This window comes from Trichechus manatus, unplaced genomic scaffold (assembly GCF_000243295.1).
Source record: "Trichechus manatus latirostris isolate Lorelei unplaced genomic scaffold, TriManLat1.0 scaffold00006, whole genome shotgun sequence".
Lineage (NCBI taxonomy): Eukaryota > Metazoa > Chordata > Mammalia > Sirenia > Trichechidae > Trichechus > Trichechus manatus.
This window is the reverse complement of record NW_004443942.1, coordinates 1369739-1382264: the sequence shown is the minus strand read 5'-3', so window position 1 is coordinate 1382264 and position 12526 is coordinate 1369739. Positions and strand designations below refer to the sequence as shown.

Sequence of the window (12526 nt, the reverse complement as noted above, 5' to 3'; positions counted from 1 at the left end):
CCGCTCCGCACGGCCCGGCCCGTCTCGGCCCCGGCGCCATGAGCAGCGGCGGCGGTGGCGGAGGGGGCTTGGCGCCCAGTCGCTTCGCCGACTACTTTGTCATCTGCGGGCTGGACACCGAGACCGGGCTGGAGCCGGACGAGCTGTCGGGTGAGTGCGCGCCAAGCCCGGGGTCGCTTCACCGTGCCCGCTGCGTCCGGAGACCCCCGGGGAACCCCTCGCTTTGTCCCGGGAGGCGGGCGAGGGTTAGGACCGGGAAGGACTCCGGGAAGGGGGCGTTGAGCCTGAGGAGGCGAAGCGGGATGAGGGGCTTTGAGCAGTGAGGGGTCAGAACGGTCCCTCCGGTCCTCTGCGCTGTGGACATTTGGTCGGGGACAAGTAACAGAAGAGAGTTGGGTGTTCTCAGTCTGGTGTAGGTTGAGTGATTTAGTATAAAAGAAAGGGAAGCCTGTCCTCGAACACTCATTAGGGAGGGAAGAAGGCATCCCACGTCCCAGTGAAAGTAAGTTCCACTCAGTCTTAAAAAAAAAAAGCAAAACAAAAACTTGGTGAGTTTATCTGGCCTCTTCCCAAGAAGTCTGTTTTAACAGTCCCTCAAAACCGTTATAGGCCAGCCCTGGGCTGGGCCTCTGGGTTTTCCTGCAGATTGCAGCTCTGCCCATCTGTATGGGACATGAAGTATTAAAGTGAACTTGGGCTGCATCAAGAAGGGTGGGAACATCTGGTCCTAGAAAGGGCTTGTATCCTGGGGTCGTCGTTTTATGAAAAGTAATTTATGACCTTTATGAGGCCAAAGCCATTTTGTAATAGGTGAGCAACATCCTAGTTGGAGAGCCTGGTTTGTGTTTTTTTTTTTTGGTTTTAATGAAGAGAAGGTTATTTCCTCACAGTCACAGTAGGCTAAAAGTCCAAATTCAGGGTGTCATCTCCAGGGGAAGTCTTTCTCTGTCTGCCTTCTCATCAGTGTTCACCCGGACTAGGAGCTTCGTGGCGCAGGGACCCCTGTCCAAAGGACGGCTCTGCTCCTGGCAGTGCTTTCTTGATGGTATGCGGTTCCCCTGTCTCACTGCTCACTTCTGTCTTTTATATCTCAAGAGATTGCCTCAGGACACAGTCCAGTGTTGTAGATCCAGTCCTGCCTTACTAACACAACTGCCGCCCATCCTCCCTCATTAACATCATAGAGGCAGGATTTACAACACACAGAGAAATCACACAGTACCAGGAATCATGGCCCAGCCAAACTGATATACACATTTTTGGGGGGACATAATTCAAACCATGACATTCCACCCTTTGGCCCCCCAAAAATCACATCCTTGCAACATGGAAAACATATTCACCCCATCATATCATAGCAAAAGTCTTAACTCCAAGTTCAGAATCCAAAAATTCCTCTTCATCTGTGAAATCTAGAATACAAGTTATCTGCTTCCAAAGGTACAATGCCAGAACAGGCACAAGCTAGACATTTGCATTACAAATGGAGAAATTGCAGGGAAAGAAAGCATAACAGGCACCAAGCAAATGAGCAGAACACATTACATTAGCCCTCAAGGCTTTGAAAATAATCTTCTGTTTTCTGAGACAATTTACACAATGGCCCTGCCCTCCAGCCTCTAGGTATTGGCCACAGTCTCTGGATGTTGAGTGGAGGCCCCTCGGCCCTGGGCTTCAGCTCCACCTTCCAGGCCCACTGGGACAGCAACTTTGCTCTCTTGGCTTTAGGCGCACCATTCTCCAAGTCCATTGGAGTGACAACTCCACCCTTAGAAACACCAGAGGCCGTGGCTCCACCCTTTGAAACCCCTGAGTTCAAGGCCATGCCTGGTTCGTGTTTTGATGCTTCTCAAGTAACCTATCAAAGGGGGGAGATGGGGAAGTGAAAATGGGGCCCTTGACCAGACGTGGCACTAATTGCAGAAGGGTAAAAAAGCTCTGTGAATTCCATTGCACCTTTGTTGGAGCCTTTGAATTGTACCAGTTTTGAAAAAGTTTTTGTCAGGGATTCCATTTGCAGGTTTCATATGGGTGATTTGTTGGGTTATACTTTAAGGTTATGTTGCTTGTTGTGTGCCTTCCAGTTGATCTGACTCATATCCATCAACTCTGTAAGGTTATAGTCATCCTGATTTGATGAGGATAACTCCTTTCCACTTCTGTCATGATGTATTCACTGTAAAGTTTCTCTCCCAAAAGTGATTATCCTGTTGACTAATTTTACTTTGCTTTAGAGATGACAGGACAGTTTTTTTCTCCTGTTACCAGAAAAATTTCAGTGTTTCTTATGAAAAAAAATCAAGTGTACATTTAAAATGACAAAAATGGACTCTTTTAAAAATGTGATAAATTGAGATTAAAAAAATAGTTTCCTCAAATTAATGGCAAATGGAGAAAAAAATCATGAAACAATAATTAATACTAGGCCTTTGTCAGTGTAGTTTCATTGTCTTAAGTTCACTTTTTAGGTCTTCAATTCACATAATACAGATGTTAATATTTCATCTTTGTTTTATATGTATTAAATGTGTGACTTTGTGATAATAGTTGTTGGAATTCAGTTTAAGGTATTGGAGCTGGAAGTGACTTCAGAGAGGAAAATGAGGCTGAGAAAGGATAGTAGGGCCTAGGTACTGCTAGTTAATTGTCTGACTCTTGGTCCAGTGTGCCTCTTATGACACCAAATTGCATCTCATTGGCCTGACTGGGCCTTTAGAGAACATTAACATGTTGAGAAAGATTAAAAATAACACTGTTCTCTCCAATAAAAGAAACTTTAATGTGATGGAATAAACCAATATTATTTTTATGCTGTGCTTTTGAGTGTCTATTGTATAGACATTTGGTTTTAGAAAATAAAGAGGATGGTTTTCAAATGATAAAACATTGGAGTGAAGCTGGAAACTGACTGTTAGTGAGAGCATGGGCTTTAGAGTCAGATATTTCTACTCTGCTATTGACTATTTCTGTGACTGGGGCCAAGTTAGGTTACTCTGCCAGGGTGCTTATCTATAAAAAAAGAATGTAAATAAAAAGTATCTTACCAAATAGACCCTCAAAAATGTTAATTCACTTTTAATGAATTAAAATTATCTGGCTTTTCAGCAAGCTTAAATTGTTTCTCTGTGAAAGTTTATTAGGATAGTAAAGAAAGGTAGATGAGTTGTGTAAAATGTGTAAAGAAGGATGCTTTCTGTTTTTTTAAATATGGTTGCAGTAGTAGAATGTCAAAACCGTTTCTCTAATAGGTAGGCTTTATTAGAATAGGCACTGATTGAAGGATTTTTTTCCCCCTTTTATTTCATTTCTGGTGGGTTGGTTGGGAATCTGGACTACCTAGAGGGGATCTTTGAAAAAACAAAACAGTACAAATAACTCTATGCTGAGACTCTCCAGGGTGCATTTTTCTCTACTCAGCTTGCCTTATACCTCTAAAACTGATGATGTCATAGTAAGTGAAACTGTAGGAAATTGTAAATTGCACCCAGGTTCTCCAGGGAGGTACTGAGGAGTTCTCTGTAAGCAAATTAAGTAATATATCTCAGGTAGATTTTATACCCTTAAAAAGTGAACCCAGAATTACCAAATCAGAGATGCTCAGTGTTCCTTGTGGTTTTATGGAGAAGGGTCAAGATTCAGTCGTCTCTGTGACAGTGAACATAGAGCTTCCTGTGTTGGATCGTGACTCAGATCGTTGGATTTTATAGGAGTCTCTCCCTGTCACCTCTTCCCCTTTCTTGCAGACTCAAGCATTTAGGCAAGTCATGTAGCTATTTGTTGTGCAAGGAACTGAGGAAGGTATGAAAATTGTTTGTTTTGTTTTCTTTTCTGGTTAACAGAGTAAGTACTTTGGGTTGGAAGGAGAGGAAGGTACTCTATGGGTGAAGCACAAATCTAGCTAACCTCAGGAAATGGTATTTGCAAACTGAATTGGGTTGTTGGCTTCTTGAGCTTGTCAGTTAGATGAGCAAATCTGGAAGAATTGCTTCTGATTTACGTTTTCCATGGCCCATCCTGAGTGGAGAGGCAGGTGGTGGCAGAGTGGAGTCTCTCTTCCCACCCCTTGATGAGTGGTACATCTTCATTTTTGTTTCTTCTAATGGCAGAGGTGATACCTCATCCAGGTGACTGAAAGGGAAGGCTTTACCATGAGGTAGGGATTCCTGAGTTTACTTTGTTTACCTCTGTCTGAGAGTTAAGATTCCAGAATGCTTGTGACCTATTTCTTATATTGCAATCAACTGACCCGTACCCAGCACCTAAGAATCCTAGATTTTTGCATTCATTACTCCACTTTGTCCAGACTCTAGACAGAGGGCCTTGTCAAATATCGAAGAGAAGGAGCTAGAGACTGGGGTGGAACACATGGATAGATGAGAGACTAGGCAATGTCCTGTATGGGCCTACTTAGAACACTAAGAATACCCTGGAATACAGTCTCTCTCTTTTCTTTTTAAATTATTTTTTGTTGTTGTTGAGAATATACACAAAGCAGGACATACACCAATTCAACAATTTCTACACGTACAATTCAGTGGCATTGCCAGAAGAAGTTTTTTTTTTTTTAATACAATTTATTTTATTTTTTTTGTTGTTGAGAATATACACAGCAAAATGTACACTAATTCAACCATTTCTTCCTGTACAGTTCAGTGACACTGATTGCATTCTTTGAGTTGTGCAACCATTCTCATTCTCCTTTTCTGAGTTGTCCCTCCCCCATTCACAGAAACTCACTGTCCCCTAAGGTTCCTGTGTAATGTTTCAAGTTGCTGTTGTCAGTTTGATCCTGTGTACAGATAGTTCTTAAAAGAGCAGAATGCTCAAGGCAGACATTTAATACTAGTTAAGCTAAACTATTGTTTCGTTTTAAGAAGACTTCAGGGGATGTTTTTGGTTTAAAGTTTAAGAATTATATCAGGGCAGTAGTTTCAGGGGTTCATTCAGCCTCCATGGCTCCAGAAAGTCTAGTGTCCATGAGAATATGAAATTCTGTTCTGCATATTCCCTGTTTTGATCAGGATTCTTCTATAGAAATCTTTGATCAAAATGTTCAGTAATGGTAGCTGGGCATCATCGAGTTCTTCTGGTTTCATGGCAAAGGAGGCAGTTGTTCATAGAGGCAATTAGCCACACATTCCATTTTCTCCTTCTATTTCTGACTCTCCTTCCTCTCTTGTTCCAGGTGAATAGAGACCAACTGTTGTGTCTTGGATGGCCGCTTGTAAGCTTTTAAGATCCCAGGCACTGTGAAACGAAGTAGGAGGTATAGCATAAGCACTAAACGTGTTGTGGAACAGTCTCTCTCTTTTTAAAATAATTTATTTTATTTTGTTGTTGTTGAGAATATACACAGCAAAAACAAACACCAATTCAAGTTTCTACATGTACAGTTTAGTGACAATGATTACATTCTTTGTGGAATGTAAAGTCTCTTAATGTCACCCTTAGAAAAGAAAAAAATACTGACTGCGCAGAAAAGTCTGAGGGCTAATCAGGTTGTACTCTCGTTAACGTTATTGAGCAATGAAGTTAGAACTTCAAAATCATGGAAGCACCCTTAGCGATTATATACCCTTCTGATTTTACAGATGAGGAAACCAAGGCCCTGAAAAAGTTGGAAAATATTTGTTTCCCTTGCCATTTCATTCTTTCTTTTCTGCTACTGGGGTGATGCTTTGTATGCTTTGCAGTAATCTGATGAGCAAGGGAGATAAGTAAAATACTTGTTTGGCAGTGGCAGGAGTAGACATTATGGCAATTTTTTTCTAGTACAGGTTTTTGTTTTATGTTAAAAAAGAATACTGTGTATGATTATAATGAAGGATATCTTTTTTAATCTTTTTATTTGATGTAATTTCATACTTAAACATTGACATGAATAGTACAGAGAACTCCAGTTCATCCTTTACCCAGATTCAACAATTGTTAACATTTTGCCCATTTGCTTTATTTTATATTTTCCCTCCTTCCCCTCCGCTATATATAAAACAGCTTTATTAAGATATAATCCACCTACCATGTAATTCACGTATTTAACGTGTACAATTCATTGGTTTTCTAGTATATTCACAGAGTTGTGCAGTTATCACCACAATCAATTTTAGAATATATTCATCACTCCCCCAAAAAACCCTGTACTCATCAGCAGTCACTCCTCATTTCCTCCCCTCCCCACAAACCCAGCCCTAGAAAACCACTAATTTGCTTTCTGTCTCTATAGATTTGCTTACTCTGAACATTTCATATAAATGGAATCATAATATGTGGTCTTTTGTTACTGACTTCTTTTATTTAACATAGTAATTTCAAAGTTCATCCATGTTGTTCCATGTATCAATATGTCATTTTTTTTAAAGTATGCTATTCTTTTTTATTGCTGAATAATATTCCATTGTATAAATATACCTCATTTTATTTATCCGTTCATTAGTTAGTGGACATTTGGGTGGTTTCCACTTTTTGGCTGTTGTGAATAATGCTGCCATGAACATTTGCATACAAATTTTTATGTGAACATATATTTTCCTTTCTTTTGTGTATATACCTAGGAGTAGAATTACAGAGTCATAAGATAACTCTTATGTTTAACCATTTGAGGAATTGCCAGACTTTTTCCACAGCAGTTGTACCAGTCTACATTCCATCAGCATGTATGAGGGTTCCAGTTTCTCCACATCCTTGCCAACACTTGTTTTTTTGATTCTAGCCATTGTAGTGGGTTTGAAGTTGTATCTCTTTGTGGTTTTGATTTGCATATTCCTAATGGCTAAGAAGGATACCTTATCTAAAAGAAAAAAAAAAGTTACCCCTTCCCAGGGATGAGGTGGTGATAAAAAGTTTGAGCCAGTTTCAAACAGGAAGTCAGTATGAGCTAAACTTAATTTTCATCAGTTTGGTGGATTCTGCACAGTCTCTCTCATGGTCATTATATAAAAGCATCTCTGCTGCTAGCTGCCGCCAAGACTCAAATCCTGATGGCTTAGCTCAGGAATCTGGATACTGCCAGATGTCAAGGCTGTTGTAGCTGAGGGAGGTTTCCTAGGTTAGGTCATGTATTTTCTTTTTTAAGATAGTACAAATAAGAAGTTAGAAAAAAACCCAACACACAAAAAGTTACAGAACAGCACAGGGCAGTTTAAAATTATGTGCTAAATTTAGTTGAAGAGCCGGTATAGTCTCAGAACATAAGAGAATCCCACTTCACTCCCCTCAGGTACGGAAGATCCCATTTGAAAACAAATGGATTTTACTTTGATGACATTTGAGCCCTGCTCCTCTCTTTTTAGGAGGAAATCCTGAGTCACAGTGTGCTTAAATCAGATTCTCTTAGTGTCTGTTCAGCCCTTCCTTCCTTTGTAGATTAAAAATAATCCCCCCCCCCCGCCTTTAGGGTTTATAGGGTCACTTTGAGTCGGAAGCCACTCAATGGCAATGGGTTTGATTTTGGTAAGGCTTCCTTTGGCAAAATGTGAAAGATATTTCTCATTTTATATCCTTTTATAAGATTGTTTTTTGGCTAGCTCTGGAGGAAGATGTATTTGAGCTTGGCTTGACCCCTAAATTCTTGTTGCTGTCCCTGGATTAAGGAGCCCTGGTTGCACAGTGGTTAAGCACTCGGCTGCTAACCCAAAGGTCAGTGGTTCCAATCCACCAGCCGCTCTGTAAAGATTTACAGCCTTGGAAACCCTACAAGGGCAGTTCTACTCTGTCCTGTAGGGTTGCTTTGAGTTGGAATTGACTTGATGGCAGTGGTTGAGTGGGTATCCCTGGATTAGAATTACTATCAAGTGGTTTTAGAGATCTCTCAGGAGTATGTATTTTAGTGCCTGCTGAATATGGTGTAGGACCCAGTGAGAGAAAGTCTTGCCTTTCTAAAGCTGATGACTTCTTGTGGAATTCAGTGATTAAACATAGGTTATCACTGTCAGATTTTTAGATTTAGTTCTCAAAAGTTATTAAGTGAGGCAGATTTTGGCCACATGTCCGTGTTCTGGAGCCCTGATGGCGTAGTGGTTAAGAGTTATGACTGCTAACCAAGAGGTCGGCAGTTCGAATCCACCAGCTGCTCCTTGGAAACCTTATGGGGCAGTTGGATTGACTCGATGGCAGCAGGTTTGGTTTGGTTTTTTTGGTCCATGTTCTAGATGTTCTGTGATGGCAGGTTTTAGTTTGGAGTACCTAGAACCCTGGGCTGAGTCTGTGAGTGACAGTCCTGACATGGTAGAATATGAGAGCATATGTGCCAGTTCTCAAGCTATTCTCCAGGAAATAAGACAGGAACAGGCATAGTTTAGACCATCAAGTTTCTCAGATATTATACTTAGGATGCTTGGTTGTCATCCATGGAATTTCTCATGGCTTCCTTTTCGGAGAACCAGGTTAGTAATTTTTTGTTCATTAATATGATGAGTAAGTCAGGCAAAAATTTTGCTAGACCTACTCTGGCCTACTGTACACTTGGGCTGAACCAGCTGAGTTGGTCTGAAATGCTTTCGTGGAGTGCTGAGAGCCTGAGCAGTGAGATCTGTGGAGATTCTGCTTATTCAGCTTCATTCCTTCATGAGTGTGGGATTCCTTGATTTCTAAATTATTCCCAGTTGGCAAAACATAATATGAGTGTGCATTCGCTTATATTGGTCACAGAATAAAAAATAAACAATAAAAAATGTCACAGCTAGAAATCAGAGGTAATCAGTGGTAGCGCTTTTGACAGATGGTAATGATTAATATTTACATACAACTTTATAGTTTTAGAGTATACTTTTAAACACTGTTGAATTTTTTCAGTACCACTTGAAATTTTTTTTTTGTTTTTGGTCCAATGTCATCCAGCAAGTTAGAAAGAACTCTTAGTATCTGGTCTTCTGTCTGCCATCTCACCCTTGATGAGATTTTTTTTTTTACTATAGAAAAGGGAAAACTGAAGCCATGGTTTAATCATCGAATAGGAGAGTTGTGGCGTGGCTTATTTAATTCAGTCTCCAACCCACATTGCAGTAGAGGAGCTCTGTCAGGAGAGGAGCCAGGTTACTCATTTTCTGAATTGTAGTTAAGACTGTTTATTGTTTAGTTATTATTTTTCCTCTTACTCCCCTCATATCAGTTCTGGAAATGTTTTTCTTAGACCAAAAAGTTACTAGGACTTTGCTTCTAAACAGCTTTTTTTGTGTGGCTGCTTCAGGATGTTTTTTGCTTTTTGCCTGAGGTCTGTTTTCTTTGGGGTGAATTTGCATCTGCTAACCCCAAAAATCCTTCAGTGTAGCCTGCAGCTTGTATCTTTCGTGATTGTAGTTTGGGGGCTGGCTGTAACTTCTGATTTACCATATTCTTTATAAAAGTATATAGAGGGAAGCAACAAAGCGACTTTCAGGATTTTTAAAGACTGGAAGGCAGAGGAGGAAATAATTAGAAATAATCACAGGCCACAATTTACAAGATAAAAAATGAATAATCTCAATTTATAACAAATTACATCCATTTTTGTTACAATACATAAGAATTACTTTCCAGGCATGTCAAAGGTCTTGGTTCTTAGTTACATCATCTCTGATTCCCTTTTCTTTTTTTGTGTTTGTAGCCTTAGAATAATGGCCCTCTAACAATGATTTAGCATAGTTATGAAGGTAGGTATTAATTTTGGGATCTATTGTTATTTGTTGAAGAAAATCAGAGATTTTATTTTGGGTAAGTTAGATGTCTCATAAACCCTGTTCTTGTTTTCCCTGAAGTCTTTGACAGTGACCATTAAAAAAAAGCTATTTTTTTCCTGGTTATAAAAGCCACAGGCCATTATAAAAATTAAAATATTACAGAACTGTGTTATAAAGTCCTCTTGTCCCAGGGTCAGCTAGACAGATTAGCTTTGTTAGGAGACAGGGCTTTATTTAGTTGTTGTTAGCTGCTGTTGAGACTCTTGGTGACCCCATGCATAACAGAATGCAACACTGCCAGTCCTGAGCCATCGCCATGATCTGTTGTGATCCATAGGGTTTTCACTGACTGATTTTTCAGAAGTAAATTGCCAGGCCTTTCTTCCTAGTCTGTCAGTCTGGAAGCTCCACTGAAACCTGTTCAGCATCACAGCAACACACATGCCTCCACTGACAGTCGGGTTGTAGCTGCACGTGAGGTGCATTGACTGGGAATCAAACCTAGGTCTCTGGCATGGAATGGGAGAATTCTACCACTGAACGATCCTTTGCTTTATATATTAGGGACTCGATGAAGATTTGTTGTATTGATTATGGAGAGATAGAGGATTCCTATTATGATTTTCAAAGAATTGTATGTAACAATTTTTTTTCTAATATGAGGCATAGTACTTAACTTTTATAAGTGGAGAAAAAATGGAAGTTGTAAATGGTTTTCTTCTACTTAGATCAACAATCAATATCTATGGAAGCAACAGTTAAGAAATCACATGATGTATTGTATTGGGCAAATCTGCTGCAAAAAACCCAAACCCATTGCTGTTAAGTTGATTCTGACTCATAGTGACCCAGAGACCTCTTTAAAGTTTTAAAAAGCAAAGCTGTCACTTTCATGACTAATGTATGTCTGACTCAAGCTGTGGTCTTTTCAATCGCCTAATATACATGCAAGTTGGATAGTGAACAAGGAAGACAGAAGAATTGAAGTGCTCAAACTGTGGTGTTGGCGAAGAATATTGAGCATACATACCATAGGCTGCCAGGAGAACGAACAAATCAGTCTTACAAGAAATACAACCAGAATGCTCTTTAGAAGGGGGATGAAGAGTCTTCAGCTCGCTTACTTTGGACATGTCATCAGGAAAGACTAATCTGTAGAGAAGAACATCCCATTTGGTAAAGCAGAAGGTCAAGGAAATCGAGGGAAACTCTGAATGAGATGGATTGTCACAATAGCCAGAACAATGGGCTCAAACATCCCAGTGATTGTGAAGATGGCACAGGTCAGACAGTGTTTTGTTCTGTTATACATAGGATCGCCATGAGTTGGATCTGACTCGATGGCAACTAAAAACAACTTTTTAGAACTTAATAAGCCATACTTCCACGACTTTTCTAAGTGCTGAGTAAGTAAAAAATTCAGAGTTTATAGAAAAGAGAAATAGCAAGAACTGCGATTATATTTCCATACTCAAAAAGCTGAGGACCAGAGTCAGACTTTAAAGCTAAGGTGGTGATTGTTATGGGTTGAATTATGTCCCCTCAGAATATGTGTAGTAAATCCTAACCTCTGTGCTTGCAGTTATATCCCCATTTGGGAATGAATTTTCTTTGTTATGCTAATGAGGCAGGGTTAGTGTAGGGTCTATCTTGAGGTAGTTTCTTTTCAGATAAAAAAGATTAAACAAGACACATGGAAATCTAGGAATCAGGAAGTAGAAGGTGAAGAGATAAAGACCTTCCTCCAGAGCTCACAGAGAGAAAAAGCCTTCCCCTAGAGCCGGCACCCTGAATTCAGGCTTCTAGCCTCCTAAACTGTGAGGAAATAAATTTCTGTTTGTTAAAGCCGTCGACTTGTGGTATTTCCGTTATAGCAGCACTAGATAACTAAGACAGTGATGGTAGAGGCGTTTTGTACTAGTCTGATTATTTTGTAATTTTTTAATTTATAAGGCTAAATTTTGTAATAGCTCGGATTAACCTGTATTTTTTTCTTTTTAAATTTTATTTATTTTGTTGTTGTTGTTGAGAATTATATACACAGCAAAAAATACACCCATTCAACTCTTTCTACATGGACAATTCAGTGACATTGATTATATTCTTCGAGTTGTGCAACCATTCTCGCCCTCTTTTTCTGAGTGGTTCCTCCTCTATTAACATAACTCACTGCCCCTTAAGTTTCCTGTCTATCTTTCGAGTTGCTGTTGTCAGTTTGATCCCATATTGATAGTTCTTAAAAGAGCATAATTCTCAAAGCAGACATTTTTTACTAGTTAAGCTAAACTATTGTTTTGTTTTAAGAAGGCTTCAAGGGATATTTTTGGTGTGAGTTTTTTTTTTTTAAATTAGTCTTGTTTTAATTTATTTAACCAGTTCTGTTGACTCAGATCACAATTGATTGTTGGAATAAATAATCCTTTAGAAATATAACAAATCTCTAGAAGTATTACCTGCTGAATTTAAGTCGAGTTTTGCTGAACTCTGAAATTCTATATGCTCAAATTGTGTTTAATCCCTTTGCTAAATAATTACCTAGTATTCTTTTCCCCTCCATTTTTTCTCACAGTTTCTGTATGGAACACATATTTCCCTTGAATTTCTATTGTGCTGAAAGTGGCATTTAAGCATTTGTAGTTTTATCTACTAGAACAGTGTTTAGTGTTTTGTGGAGGATTGTTGATCTGCTGATCTAGCTCTGTTGGAGGCTGCTTAGCTCAGTTCTGAGTGTCTTGCTAATGAGGCCAAGGTCATTGAGTCAGTCTCCATAAGGACCAGTTAGCTTTGTTTTACCCATTTTTTTTTTTTTAAATATTTTATTGTACTTCAGGTGAAGGCTTACAGAACAGATAGTTTCTCATGTAACAGTAACA

At 39.4% G+C, this 12526-nt stretch overlaps 1 protein-coding gene across 5 annotated transcripts in view; it reads left to right on the top strand.

Annotated features, from left to right (window-relative positions):
* Positions 1-12526, top strand: part of DENND5A (DENN domain containing 5A) — a 106130-nt gene that overhangs the window by 7738 nt on the left and 85866 nt on the right. For 2 of the 5 annotated variants that reach the window (XM_004369634.3, XM_023737112.1), the window contains exon 1: positions 7-150. The exons of 1 other annotated variant lie outside the window; for it this stretch is intronic. In XM_004369634.3, the coding sequence (XP_004369691.1) occupies positions 39-150 (112 nt within the window). In that variant the 5' untranslated portion in view covers positions 7-38. Of the gene's footprint in view, positions 1-6; positions 151-12526 lie in introns of those variants that run through there. 2 more of the 5 variants (XM_023737106.1, XM_023737099.1) reach the window with 1 other exon arrangement.